This window comes from Amblyomma mixtum, chromosome 8 (genome assembly GCF_055824585.1).
Source record: "Amblyomma mixtum isolate Tamu chromosome 8, ASM5582458v1, whole genome shotgun sequence".
Taxonomy (NCBI): Eukaryota; Metazoa; Arthropoda; class Arachnida; order Ixodida; family Ixodidae; genus Amblyomma; species Amblyomma mixtum.
The window spans coordinates 60,000,086-60,013,362 of NC_143019.1; the positions used below are offsets into that span (position 1 = coordinate 60,000,086).

A 13,277-nucleotide genomic window follows, 5' to 3' on the forward strand; every position below is an offset into this window, starting at 1 on the left:
TTCACTTCGCCGCTGCTTTCTTCAATGCGATGGCTCGCTCTAAACTGTGCTGTTAGCTTTTATTTTGTCTACTCTCACCCACACGCCAAAATATTAGGGACAAATGCCACTTGTTTTTCAGATAATGAGCCGATTTTTGACCTTTTAAGCCTAACTAACGTTGTGTACGTTTATCGTCATAGCAACCGCACCTGTCGAATAATTTTTTTCAGCCATGTGCCTACTTTTGCACTTCATTAAACATTATACATTTTTTCCTCCATTAAAAACAGTAATATACTATTCATATTGTCAGAAACTGAAAAATGTTGAGCCGAGCGCTACAGCGCTTTCAGTGTTTGTCACTAGATGGCGACACAACACAACGCGCTACGCACTGCTCTGCGGCGGTACGGCCAACTATAAGTGTGACGGGGGTGTCCGTTACAGCGTACGGAACGTAGTGAGAGTTGCGTACGCATTGTCGCTACGTACGCAGCAACTAAAAGTGTCTATTGTCTTGGGTACGCCGATACCCCAGCGCGCTCGACCCCGCACACGCAAACGCGCACACACTCACACTTATTTTTTTATATTTTTTTTAGGACACATAGCGCGGTGCTTCGTGTAATGCACCCTCGTCGTTCCCCGCTGCCGCGCACGGTCTCGTATTTCGCCCTCTGTCCGAGCTTGCGAGACACGCGCGCAGGTGGACGCTGTGTACCCTACTTCCCTGATTGGGTAGCAGGATACGATGGAAAGACCTGCTTCGACCGGGGAGGGTGATGGTGTGGAGAGCGTCTTCGTTGACTCTTGTTTTACCACGCTCTGTTTTATTTACTTTTTTTTATTGTATGGCGTACGGGTGACCACTCTCTGGCGCGAGAAGAACAAACTAAGTCGGGAAGAGGATGGACAGGCGTGCTGGGCGGGAGGCTTTTTTCCCGACTTTTGAGAGCGCCGTGGCCGTGTTTGCTCGGCACTCAAAAGGGTGCGGCCCCGGCGTCCGCCGCGGCAGGTCGGCCGGAGTGCAGGGCGCCCGAGCAAGCGCTTTTTTTTTTTCGGTAATGTCTCGAGAGTAACATAGAAACAAAGCCCCCTCTTCCACCCGTCGTTTTGTGTGGCGTGCGCTTGTCGGTGACTGTGTTTCTCTTTGCTGTGCGCGCTGCCTTCAAGGGGAGGAAGCATCGAGCGCAGTCCTGCCGCCAGGCGCTCTCTGGAATGCGCGAACTGCCGGGGCCGAAATGAAACGGCAGAGAGACTGTCTAGACGCCGACGGCAGTGTGTAGTTAAGGAGTGATTACTAATTAGCACCCAGCCAAGCGCAGCCGTACGGCTGCAGAGGAAGCTGTGCAGCTTTCTCTAAAGCTCCGCTGTGTACGCGTCTACCGCATGTGCAGGTCAGTCGCTCTGTAACAACTAAGCTTACCCAGGAGGGCCAAGCAAGGCAAGGTCGAATTTATCGTCCAACTGGAATTGGGAGTGGTGTTTTTGTAGCGAGAGCTACACTTGCCTACCCTCAGCGATTTCGCCGGTGCTTGAAAGTTAGTGTCAAGAGCGCCGTCGCTATGGCAACCGGTTTCGCCACAGGTGCGCCGCGCGTGACGTCACAGGTGTACCGCCGCCGGCTCCTCATTCACGCCACAGGTGCGCAGTGCGCATGCGCGCTGCGCTGAATGTATCGTCAGTTGCTCGCCATGGAAGAGTCTTCGGCCGTCGCTCAACGGCGGTATAGGCAGTAGATCAACTCGCCGGGTCCCGAAGTCCTTTCTCGGTACTGGGCGGGCAAGCAGAGGGAGAACGAGCTGTGGAAAGCCAAGCGAGCAGCCGAGGCGCCCGAAGAGCGTGAAGAACGGCTAGCCTAGCGGAGACGCCAAACTTGCGGAGCCTGTGATGTTCGATAACAGCAGCCCAACGGCGGAAGAATAGATTAACCAAGTTTAGCCATGCCAAACGTAGCTTTCGCTACGTGTATCCTGGCATAGCCGAGCTAAGCCACCGCCAATTATTGTCCACCGTGGAGGTAATAATAGGTAACTTTTCAGTGCGATCCTCCTAGGTGGAGTAGATATAAATGGAGAGAGTAATTGGTTCAACGATAAGTGTTTACTCTATTCAAATCTATTTCACCCTAGGCGATATTTCCTTGGAACGCATTACTCTCAACATTAGAAACTGGTAGCGACTTCCGTTCACATAATTTCTCGCTAACTAGTTAGTTCCAGCATTCGTATTTTAGTTTGGCCCTGTGTGTGCAATCAGTCCGACGTCGCCACCTGTGGCGCGTTGACGTCGTGTTGCTCGCGCAGACGAGGAGGCGGGCTTGCTGCGTTAGCGTGCCGTGGGAGTTTCGTGTTCCGCGAGCATTTCTTATATTTGCATATCTTGAGAGGTTTGTCGCGGTGTCCCACAGCCTCTTCTTTCTTGATCGGGTGCCGCTCTTGCTTGCGAACCCGCACCCATTTACCCGCCCGCCAATGAAGCAATATGTATGCATGTCGAACGAAGAACAAGCTACGAGGAGGCGCGTCGGATTGAAAAACGCGGCGGCTCAGACAGCGGATTCAATTGGCGGCCAGCGTTCCATCGTTGCTTTTTTTTTTTTCGTTGACGCGTGATTTCTGAAGTGACTGTGTTGTTTTCATCACTTCTTTCATTCTCGTGACTGGTGTCCTCTCGCCGGAATGAGGTGGTGGCCAACAGTCTCTCCCCCCCCCCCCCCCCCCCATTTTAATCTTTGTCATCTTTTAGTTTTTCGTTCTTGTTTTTTTTTGTTTGCCACTTTGCTTGTTGGACAAAGACGAACGCTAATCCGGACACATAGGAATGAAGCTTATTACTCTTTCTTTATTTTGCTGTTGTCGCTTTGTTAGATATAGTTGACGTTTTATTGACGCGAGGGTGAATTAAGCCAGAGAGCGGCAAAACCATGTTTCATATTATGTCGGGTTGCACTTGGCAGGTTTGACGCTGCATGCGGTTGAGATACTCTTGTCGCGAATTGCTCAAAAAAAAAAAAAAAGATGCGCCGACCAGCCGCAGCGCTCCGTCGTGTTCCTCCACTCTTTTCCATAATTTTTAATACGTTGGAATTGAACCAGCTCATATGAACTGTCGAAGTCAGCAAAGTCCATTGCCCTGCTTCATGACTCTCTTTCCCGCTTTGCGGGCCTATATACGCACCGTTCATGTTGCGCGTACCGTACAGCAGCCTCTCTGCAATGCAGTCCCCAAGTAACGCGGTTTGCCCAAAGAAAAAGAAAAAAGTGTGTATCGAGCTGTAATGCGCTAGATTATTCATGACGCCGACGCGGCCCTCTTAATTGGCCGGGCCGGGGCGAAAAACGCTGCGTCTTGAGTGAATTTCGAAACGCTGACCGCCGCAGTTTTTTTTTTTTTTTCTCAAGTATCGCGCTGTCGAAGTGGAGCTTAACAACTCACTCGGCCTCTGGTTACAGTGCCCCCTCCTTTACGGTATCGGGCAGACCGGCTGCCGTCCTCTTGCTTTTCATTTCGGGCAGGCCTGTTCTGCTTTCTCGTCGAAAGAGGGAGACGCTGCGTCGTCCCCCGGGCTTGTTGAAAACCGTGCTACGCTGCGGAACCGAGGGCTGGCGTCAGCCGATCACAGAGCGGCTGTGTGCGCCGTAGCGCAGCGTTTTCGAACGCGTCCGAGCATATGTACCGTATTTACACGCATATAAGTCGAGTTGAAGATAGAAGATAGGTCCCCTGACAACTTCCCATATTTTGCCGTATGATGTGTCCTTGTTTTGTGGCGCATTATGTCTCGATTTGCAGCTCCTCCATCCTTAGTCGGGTTTGACCTGGTGAAGTAGTGCTTTATCACTAGAATCCACTGTGATAAGCCGGCTTGCCACTTACATGAACAGATAATTCTTCGTGGGTTGCAGGTTGTACTTTTTTCATCTCGTTGAAAGCATGATTTTCGCACTGGTTTGGACGCTCACATTTTTTTGTTAAGGAAATGCTCTCTCGCTCCCTCTCTCTCTCGCTCACTCACTCCTCCTTCCAGAGAAAGTTGGTCTGGTCATGTGTGGGTAAATGCGGTACATTGCCCGCCTCACTCATTGCTTCTAATTTCGACGGTGCTGCACGGTTTTTAGCCGTTACAGGGTAAATGGTTGAGCCCGAGCCGGCCGGGTCTGGTAAAATTATCGCGCGAAAAGAAGCGGAAGAGCGCGCTGTCGCTGTCTGCGCGGACGCGCATATATATATTCAAATATGTGAAATGAGGCGCCGCGAGAACGCGTTGAAAAAGCCTCTCATTCCTCCTCGACTTTTCTCGTTTTTTTTTCCTTCCTGCTCGAACGGCGCGCTTAAAATGTGTGTTCGAATGCAGCGCTGATGAAGCACTTCGATCGCTTTCTTGTTCAGTTCTTTTGGTGCACAATTGCATGTCGTGGTTCATTTATCCTGCCCGTGGTTCTTTGCTCGGTTATCCTGCTTTTTGTTTGTGCGTGGGAGGGGCAAAAAAGGCAGAGGAAAAAACGAGGCACTTAAGTTTTCCCGTATAAAAACGATGTGGCGAATGCGCATTTGTCATCTCTTCGAGATCGCAACAGTTTTGCCCAGTTAGGTGGGAAACGAATGAAAAAAATAAAGAACCCGTTCTCCCCCTACTAGCTCGTGCTCCCGCTACTCCCCCTACTAGCTCGTGCTCCCGCTACTCCCGTTTTACCCCGCTTTCCGGCAAGTTTTTCTCTTTCTTGTTTCGTTCCGTTTTCGATCTTTTAGTTTCTCAAGTGGTCAAGCACGGCTTCGCAAAGCTCATTGCCGGAAGAAGTTTTGTGCGCCGTGTACGCCGATGCGTGTAGCACAACATACACGCCTACACAGTTAAAACGCCTGTAGGTAGAAAAGAAAATACTGGGAAACGAATTGCTCCCAGTGTGTATACGAGGCATTGCAGCGAATCCGGAGCCAAGGAAAATAACTTGTCTTGATGGAAAAAATCCGAGTTCAGGGCGCGTTTGTGGGGAGGCGGCGGTTAGTAGTGCTTGACCACTTAAGCAGCTGAAAAATAAAAAAAAAATTAAAACCGAACGAAAATGTTATACCGGAAAGCGGGGCAAAACGAAAGTGGCGGGGAAGCACGGGAGTTCTCCTTCGCCGCCCAGCTCCGCCGTCGTGCAGTGAAGCGCGCTTTGGCGAAGCTTTGGCTGGTTGCGCCGCTGGTGTTGCAGTGCTGCCGGCATTTTGGTGAGTGCCGCCTTCTTGCTCGCTCGCGCCTGCTGCTTTGTCTGCCGGAAGTGAAGGGGGAAGGGGTTCAGAGGGAGAGGGGAACGGACTGGGCTGACCAGCGCTGTGAATACTACCCGAGAGAGGACTGTTCGTTCTTTTTGGTCTTTTTACCAGATATCTCGTCTCGAGATAGCGCTCTGGCACCGACGTTGTTCTCTAAGTGCGACTTAGGGTGCGGTAGGGAGATGCGCCAACGAAGTGTGGCGGTGGCCGAGCGCGGATCTGGGCAATTTCTCTCGGGGCTTTAATTAAGACGGACGGCGCGATAGGAGAGTGGATGGTCTTCTGGGGTGGAAATGTGGCTGCAGGGATAGAACGCCACTGCCCTTAGTCTTTCATTTGGTGAGCAACACTGGATGACCATCGCTCCGTCCTGTGAAGTACTCTCGTTCACCCTTTGTGTTTAACGCACGCCAGGAACCAAGTCTCGTACAGTGCTCTAAGTAACCGAACGTTGTGCTGCTCAATCTCTCCCTTGTGTCCTGAAGGAAACAAGCGCCTGATCAGTGGCTCGAATGGAGCGTAGTGACTAGGTGGCCAATAACAGCCGGCCGTTGAAGGCAGTAGACACCTTTAGCATACCGTGTACAGTGCTACCGTTAGTGTTACCGGGAGCCCGCCCACCGCCAATGCGCATGCGCAGATCGCATCGGGGGCCGCAGATGGCGCCAGGTACCCGCAGCTGCACGTACGCCTCCCGCATCGGGGCCAATCAGCGCGTGCTCACTGGCAGTGGGCGGGATCTCGTTACTGCGGTAACTCGGTACGCAAAAGGTGTTTAGTGCCGTAAGCAGCGGGGAAACCGCAACGCTCGCGTCTTTGTGTGTATGCGGGCGAACCGGAGCTTACTATGGTTAGGCCTTCGAATTTCGGTACGCTCCGTGTTCGCGCTTGGGAGGACCTGGTCGGTGTCTCGGCTTTTCTGAGCGTGCATCCACGAGCATTCGGTGGGAATGCCTTAAAGCAGCGCTTGAACCAAACTTTAGGCGCGTCTATCTACAGTCCCCCCCCCCCCCCCCCCCCCCCCCACACACACACACACACCCTGCCGAGTTAGGTGCGGGCGCCGACTGTAGCGTAGGCGCTTTGCCCGCTAGGCACGTCGGAGATCATCGTGTGCAACATTATAGCGAGGCCAACTTTCAGAGTAGACTGAGACGACATCGCCTCGGCCGTGGCGCAATCCCTCATTTGCTAATCCGGAGGGGACGCGTAATTTCTTGGCGGTTTTTTTTGTTTTGTTTTTTACTTACCGCTCTTTTCAGTTTGCGGGCCATGTAAATTTTCCAAAGGGCGGACTAAGTGGCGGCGAACGTCCTTGCTTCGGTGCGGGGCCTGCCGGCCGTTCCGCGCTCATCCGTTTCCATTACCGGGCGCGCGGTGAAAGGGCGCTGTAAATGGGCGGCACGTCCGTCCGATCCGCGCTCCCGCCATCTTCATCTTTTGCCGGTTCGCACCGGTCTCGCTGCTTCGCTGCGCGCGGGCCGCTGCCGAGCTCGCGCCTAGGCGTGCGTGTTCGGGGGTGCAGCGGCCACCGTAGTAGCGGGCGAGCTGTAAAAGTATGGCGTCTGCCTATAGCAGCTGTGCAACCGTTTCTCGGTCGTTAATTAGGCTTAGGCACTTAGGCGCAACGTTGCTTCCGCCCAGCGTCGTCTGCTTTTGTACGGGGGGGGGGGGGGGGGGGGGGGGGTGCATTTAGCCATCCCGACCCCCGTGAGTGGTTGGCTGCAGCAGCTGGAGGTCCGCTGCATTGCACGGTTCTAAGTGCTACGTAATATAAGCCGGCCGAGGGTGAGGGCGACTTGGGGCGGCTCGACTGCCGGCAGAGCGGGCGCTGCCGCCGAGGCGTCTGAGCGCGCGGCGCTGTGGCCGGTTTTTGCTCTTCCAGCCATGACCGCGTTCCGCAGGTCCCTCGGCCAACCCGATAAGCCGGCTGAAATATAGAGGCGCGCGCTGCTGCTACGTATAGCCTGGACGCACTGGGGGCGCTCCGCCCTAGGGTGGAGTCGGCCTGGGGCAATGGTGCAGTGCGGGAGAGGGGAGGGGAAAGCTCCGAGTGAATGGTATCCTTTCCCCCCGCTGCCGTAAAGTGCTCGTCTGCCTGCTGTTTTCTGGTCGTCGTCGTCTGCTTCGAGTATGAGCAGAGGTTAACATTTAGCAACATATGGTGTGATTACATGTGTCGTGATTGACGACGATGGTGGTGACGAGGTAATTCTTTTCCTTCCATACCGTTAACCGACGAGTGGCAGTCCTCGTTTAGCTGTCTCATGACGTCACAAATCGCAGCTGTGAAGTGGTAGAAAGACAAAAGGTTGAATAATCGGGAAAAGGAAACGTTTCAGCGTACACGCCCCCTCCTTGTAGCGGCTTCCTCGTGTGGCTCTTTTTTGTCTTCTCGTTTCCTTTCTCGGCTGCGTTTGCCCGCGAATCATTTGGTCCCAGGGCGGTGATCACGAACGTCTTGCGTTGTTCGCGAGCCCCCTTCAAAACACGGGCGTTCATTAGCTGGGCGGTTCACGCCCCTCCGCGGCCTCGAGGGATGATCGTCGGTGCGCCGTGGGGGAAGAGGTTTTTGTGGGCGAACCCCCCCCCCCCCCCCCCCCCTCACTGCTTGTCGTCGTTGTGTCACGCGACAGCGCCGCGGCGCTATTCCACGACGCCCTCGCATACACACGCAGTGCCTGTGTGGCGCGCCGCAAAGTCGCGTGCGAACGGAGCCGCGTCGCGCCGTGCCCTGTTGGGGAGACGGCAAAGGTCGATGGTGGGGAGACGGGGGAAAAGAGGGCTTCCAAACGCCGTGGTGGTGGTGGTCGTCGTCACCGTCGGCTCGATGGTTCCGCGTCACGCCACGGGGAACACTGTTGGCATTCGCTCTGACGGACCGCCTTGGCGTGACTGGGGCCCTTCGCGGCCATTGTCACGCAGCGATGATCGTTGGCGGCCGGGGAACCACCTCCTTTCGCTAATTCCGCCTCGCGTTCGGTCGTCCTCGTCATCATCATCATCATCGTTTTGGCGCACCGGCGCGCGTGCGCGAACGCTTGTTTCTGAATGTTAGCTTTGCGCCCGTCATGTGTAGGGGGTTTTTTATGGGCTTTTCATAATGGATATAGACTGAAGGACCCCACTTTTCTCTGCAGGCCTGCTATAAATAGTTAATCGTGGCACGATGTCCATGTTAAAGCGGTCACCAGTGCTTCCATTTGTTACTTGAGCAGTGTGGAGAAGCGTAATTAGTAACATGGTAAAGGACTTTAGCCAAGTTTGTGGCTGTAACAATCACACAAATGTACCTTCTGGGTGATCTTATGGAGAAGTGCACGAATCAATGGGTGCATTTACATGAATCTGACACTGACGTGACGCAGGTCGGGGCTTACTGTTATTTTTTTCTCTGTATTACTGCAGCCAACCAGGCTGAACGTCTACAAGAACGACAACGACAGCTGGGACTACACCAACCCCAACCTTGGTAAGTTCCGACTCTGTCTTTTACTGCTATGGCTTTAACTCATTCTTCTCAGAGTTGAAGGCATGCAGCTACATTTTTTTGCTCTGCATCTTTAATGTAGGCCTCTTAACGACTATTGCTAAAGATAACCTATGTCATTGCTGCTCCTGCTTTCTTTTATTTGCTGTAGGATTATTGCTGAGGTTGGCTAGTGTTTAAGAGTTGTCGCACTATTTCTTGCTCGCGGTACACTGTCTGTCGCTTCAGAGCAGCAAAGGAACTTGAAAGCAGCATAGCCGTGGACAGGAGTGAAAAATTAATTACCGAACAATGTGTCTTTTATATGGTCATCAATAAAGCAGAGCTACACCGAGGAAAGTTTTCAGATAACCAGAGTTTTTCCTATTGTGGATGTTACAGCTGCAGAACTATAAAGGTTGTCACATTGACGCTTCATTGTTTTTTTTGGTGCAGGGGGGGGTGTCTGTTGTTTAGTTGGAATATCAGAAATTAGCGTTGTTAATCCCTAGCATACTTGGACGAGCCAGGCTTCTCATAAGCAGACTGTCATTTCTGCCTCCTGACTGATCCAGCTTGTAGTGTTTTCTGGCATACTGTGTCTCGTTTAAAGTGAGTGCAGCTCGTCCAAAGCATTTTTTTTTTGTTTTGGCAACAGATTGCAGCATGAGTACTAAATTATTATTTTGGTACCATTTAAAAAAGAAAAAAAGTGTCTGTTGCGGGTCAAGTAATCTAAAAATGGGTGCAGAATTTCACCTCTTGTCCTTGCGGTGCAGAAACGCACCTTGTACTACCGCCTGCTTGCTTTGGTTTTAGCTTGGTGCTAATGTGCTGTGCCGCACTTTACAAGTGCGGCTAATGCAGTGTCACGTGCAGCTCCTCAGAGTGTCTCTTTGCAGTTTCTCAGGGCTGGCATGTTTTTTTTGCTAATGATTCACCATGTGTTGTGTGCTCAGCAGTGCTGGTCTGTTGCGTACATGGGACGGTGCCTTTGTGGGAAGGGTGCTATGCTGGAGCATGCTGTAGTTGCCTCCAAGCGAGGATGGATAAACAGGGCTGGCAAAAGAGCACACTCTCTGTCCATGTAGTGAAGGCCTGGACGCGGAGCAAACAGCGGAAGGCACAAGCATGTGCCTTGTCCTCTTCCGTAGTCCATGTGTATGTCTCAGATGTGGATGCCTCAGAGGCAGTGAATGCCCCAAATCTGATTCAGAGCTTGCTCTGCCTGGTGAAGGTATTATTAAACTGTCAAACTAAGCCCAGCTGAATTTCTGCATTGGCTGGAAGAGTGCCTGTTCTCTCTTGTTGCAAGAGTGATGAGGTGGCAGATGGAGGATGTGCTTGTTTTTCCAGCCCTTCACTCTTGTGTGTGTTTGGTGCAGTGATGTTTCATAGTGTCATTGGCAGAGACACCCTGTGGCTGTGCACACCAAAAACATGTCTCACATGCTGCCAACACTGTGACAACAAGTGACAACCTTATACATGGCAAATAAAAGAGACGACATACTTTACAAAACACCCGAGTGCTCGCGTCTGCTTTATTTAGCTTCTTTTTTTTTTTTTTCGTGCCAAGCGTGGGCTGCCTGCACTGGCCTTCCCGCCGCTGCAGTTTTGTTTTTGCTTTGCTAATGAAAGTGGAGGCTTCGGTGCTTTCCTGCCTGATTCGAGGATCAGTGCACCACAGAGGCTCTCGGCGACCACAGAACACGTCGGCACTCGCGGCGGGGACGGTGTCGCGACGGAGACACGAGCGAGAAGCCAGCCCTCAACCCACCGCCACCGCCGCCCCAACTTTTCCCTCGGTTCCCAGGGTAGCAGAGGCTTCAGGCGCAGACGCTTGACCACTGATTGCACTGTCGTGACCCAAGATGAAGACTGAGAAGGGGGCCCGCCACCCCAGCAAGCTGGCAGGCGGCCTTTTTCCCCCCTCCTGACACGCGGCAGGGCCTTCGCACGAGAAGAGGTCGCAAAGGGGGTGACGCGCGCGGTCGTGTGCACCGGCAGTGGCGAGACATTTTTTGAGACAAATGCGCCTCTTTTTCTCCCCCCAGGCACATGAGTGAGAGCCCCACGAAACCATCCATCACCTTACCTAAAACTTGCTTTTGCCACCACAACAGAACAGAGAACAACCACAGAAAACAACCGGATACGAAGAGAACACGGCACAGAACGAGAAAGAGTGAGAGAGGGGCTTGGAGAGGCGGCCGCCCCAGTGCCCTCTCACCATCACCAACCATTACCACCACCAACCACCACCACCACCACCAACCACATGACCATTGAACCCCCGAGCCGAAATCGACCACCATCCCTCGCACCCCCCTGTGGCTTGCCAAGGGCAGGGAGTGGCTCTAACCGGATGTGCACGTCTGTGTGTGTCCCCCTCCCCATCCAGGAGGCTGGCGCCCCCTGGAGGTGTCTTCTCTTCTCGCCCCCCTCTGTGGTGGTGTGGTGGGGCGCAGCGGCCGACAGCCCGGATGACTCTGTTGCCTCTCTCTCCCTCTTCTCTGATGAACTCTCGGGTGGGTGGACTATGGCATCTACGCAGCAGCAGCAGCAGCAGTGGCGCCCTCTGTGCCGGGCCTAGCTGGACTGGAGCCTGCCAATGGGCCGATTGGCTCGGTTTGTGGTTCGGCACGTGACGTGCGTTGTGCCGGTGTTTTGGTTCTGGATGCCGCTTGAAAGGGCACCCCTGGGTATCCTCTGGTGGGCAAGCCACAGAACATGGTAAAGAAGTCGCAGTACACTTTGCGGCTGTTGCCTCCCCTTTGTTTTCTGCTTGTTTGTTGTTGCACATGAGGCTTTGACATGTTGTGGGAGTAAATTTTTGCTCACGACCACCACGATTGAAGCAACCATGATGCGCAGACTATGTGAACATCAACAGCTTGAGGCAACTGCCAGCATGTTTTGATCTCACAAGCATGGCTAAAGACAGGCACAGCTAGCTGTAGCAAGACATGCCTGTGTCAGCTCTTCCCGACCCCCCTTTCCCCCCCCCTCCCCCTTCCTTTCTTTCCCCCGCATTTGGGTGGTGATGGACTCTGCCTGCTCCTTTCTAAGTCAGTCATCGAGGGAGAGGAGGAGGGGTGTCCTTTTCGAAAGCACACCCTTAATCTGCTGTGGCACAGGTCAAACCCAAGAGGTGCTGGCACTGCTCGAGCGTGCATCTTGACTGTGATGACAGGGTTTTGGCACATGACACACTAAGCTAAAACCAAAGCACTCGTTGGTGATTGGTGACACTGAGAGCTGTTCTCGTCCCTCGTGTCTTTTGTGTTGCTCTTGCCTCGTTCTGAACAGTCTTGCTTCGTTGCGTGCGCGGATGGTATACACACACAGTTTTCTGCTTTTGTGGAGATGCTAACCCCGCAGTGGCTTTGTGAGGCTTACAGGGCTCGCTTTCTTTGATTTTTTGTGAGCGGTCATATTTTCTACGTGAATAGCGGCTGAGGTAGCAGTGCAAGACTGAATTTCACAAACCTGTACACGGGCATTAGTGTGCGTCAAAAGTGGAGGTTCCCACTGCGTATGAAAGTAAACAAGGATTCGTCAGCAGTTCCTCTCGAGTTCAATGCGCTCCTGCATACCTGCAGACACAGAACATAAATGACCCATTAATGCCTGGGGTCATGTTAGTAATCGTTTTATTTTATTTATTACTTTCTCTCAGTGCATCTGTCAGCATTTTCTGCTCTGTACCCATGAAATGTTAGGAACGTTGAGTGACAGGAATCTGCTGCACTGAATTGTAGAAAGCAGGGTATTCTTCGTTAAGTTTGCACTGAGGGAACTTAGCTGTGGTTTGTGATTATGTAGACATTGTGTTAACTAACTTGAAGAGCTTGTTAGGCTTGAATCCTTGTAGCTGATGATCACGTTTTTATTATGAGTTCATTGATTCTTTTAGTGTTTGAAGCTTGGACGTGGTTTCTCTTTATTTTTCGTAGTGCTGCATGCATGTTGAGCCTTGGTTGGTCATGAGAGAAGCAGACTTTTTCAACGCTTTGTGTAGATGTCGCAGTCATAGGTTCTTCAAAGGGCAACATAGGAGTACCTGAGTTTGGCAGCTTTTTGTCGGTGCAAGCGCGATGCCCAGCATTTGCGCAAAGTATCTGACTGCTAATCTTCCCCTTCTTTCGCTTCTTCTTTAGGAAAAAGTGGAAGTGAGCGTCCAGCACTTCTTGGGGAGCCACGTGGCTTTGGAAATTACAGTAAGTCAGCAGAGTTTGAATGATGTCTGCGTGGCAAATTTTCCACCATGCAGCCTTAAAAACAAAGGGCGGTGCAGTTTCCGAGGAAGTTAGTCGTTGAGCCTCTGTTAGCTGGAGCGTGGAATTCGAATTGGATTTGACACATTGTTTGGCAGGCAATAGATGTCTTCCTTTCTTTTTTTTTTTGCATGAATCGAAGAATGGGATAGTCTACCAAAGGTTTCCTTGACAGTGATCCAATCGCCACCTTGTTACAGCTGCTGGCTGTCAGTGAGCCTGGAAAGTGACCAGTTTCATTTTCAAAGCTGGGTGCGAACACAGCCTGTCGCGCTTGAGATAAT

The 13,277-nt window shown here is 52.3% G+C and overlaps 1 protein-coding gene across 7 annotated transcripts in view; it reads left to right on the forward strand.

Annotated features, from left to right (window-relative positions):
* The window catches only part of sm (heterogeneous nuclear ribonucleoprotein L), a 182,821-nt gene that overhangs the window by 153,499 nt on the left and 16,045 nt on the right, over positions 1-13,277 (forward strand). For 5 of the 7 annotated variants that reach the window (XM_089558240.1, XM_089558241.1, XM_089558244.1 and 2 more), the window contains exons 6-7: positions 8,653-8,716; positions 12,877-12,936. In XM_089558240.1, the coding sequence (XP_089414366.1) occupies positions 8,653-8,716; positions 12,877-12,936 (124 nt within the window). The remainder of the gene's footprint in view (positions 1-8,652; positions 8,717-12,876; positions 12,937-13,277) is intronic. The other 2 variants (XM_089558247.1, XM_089558246.1) reach the window with 2 other exon arrangements.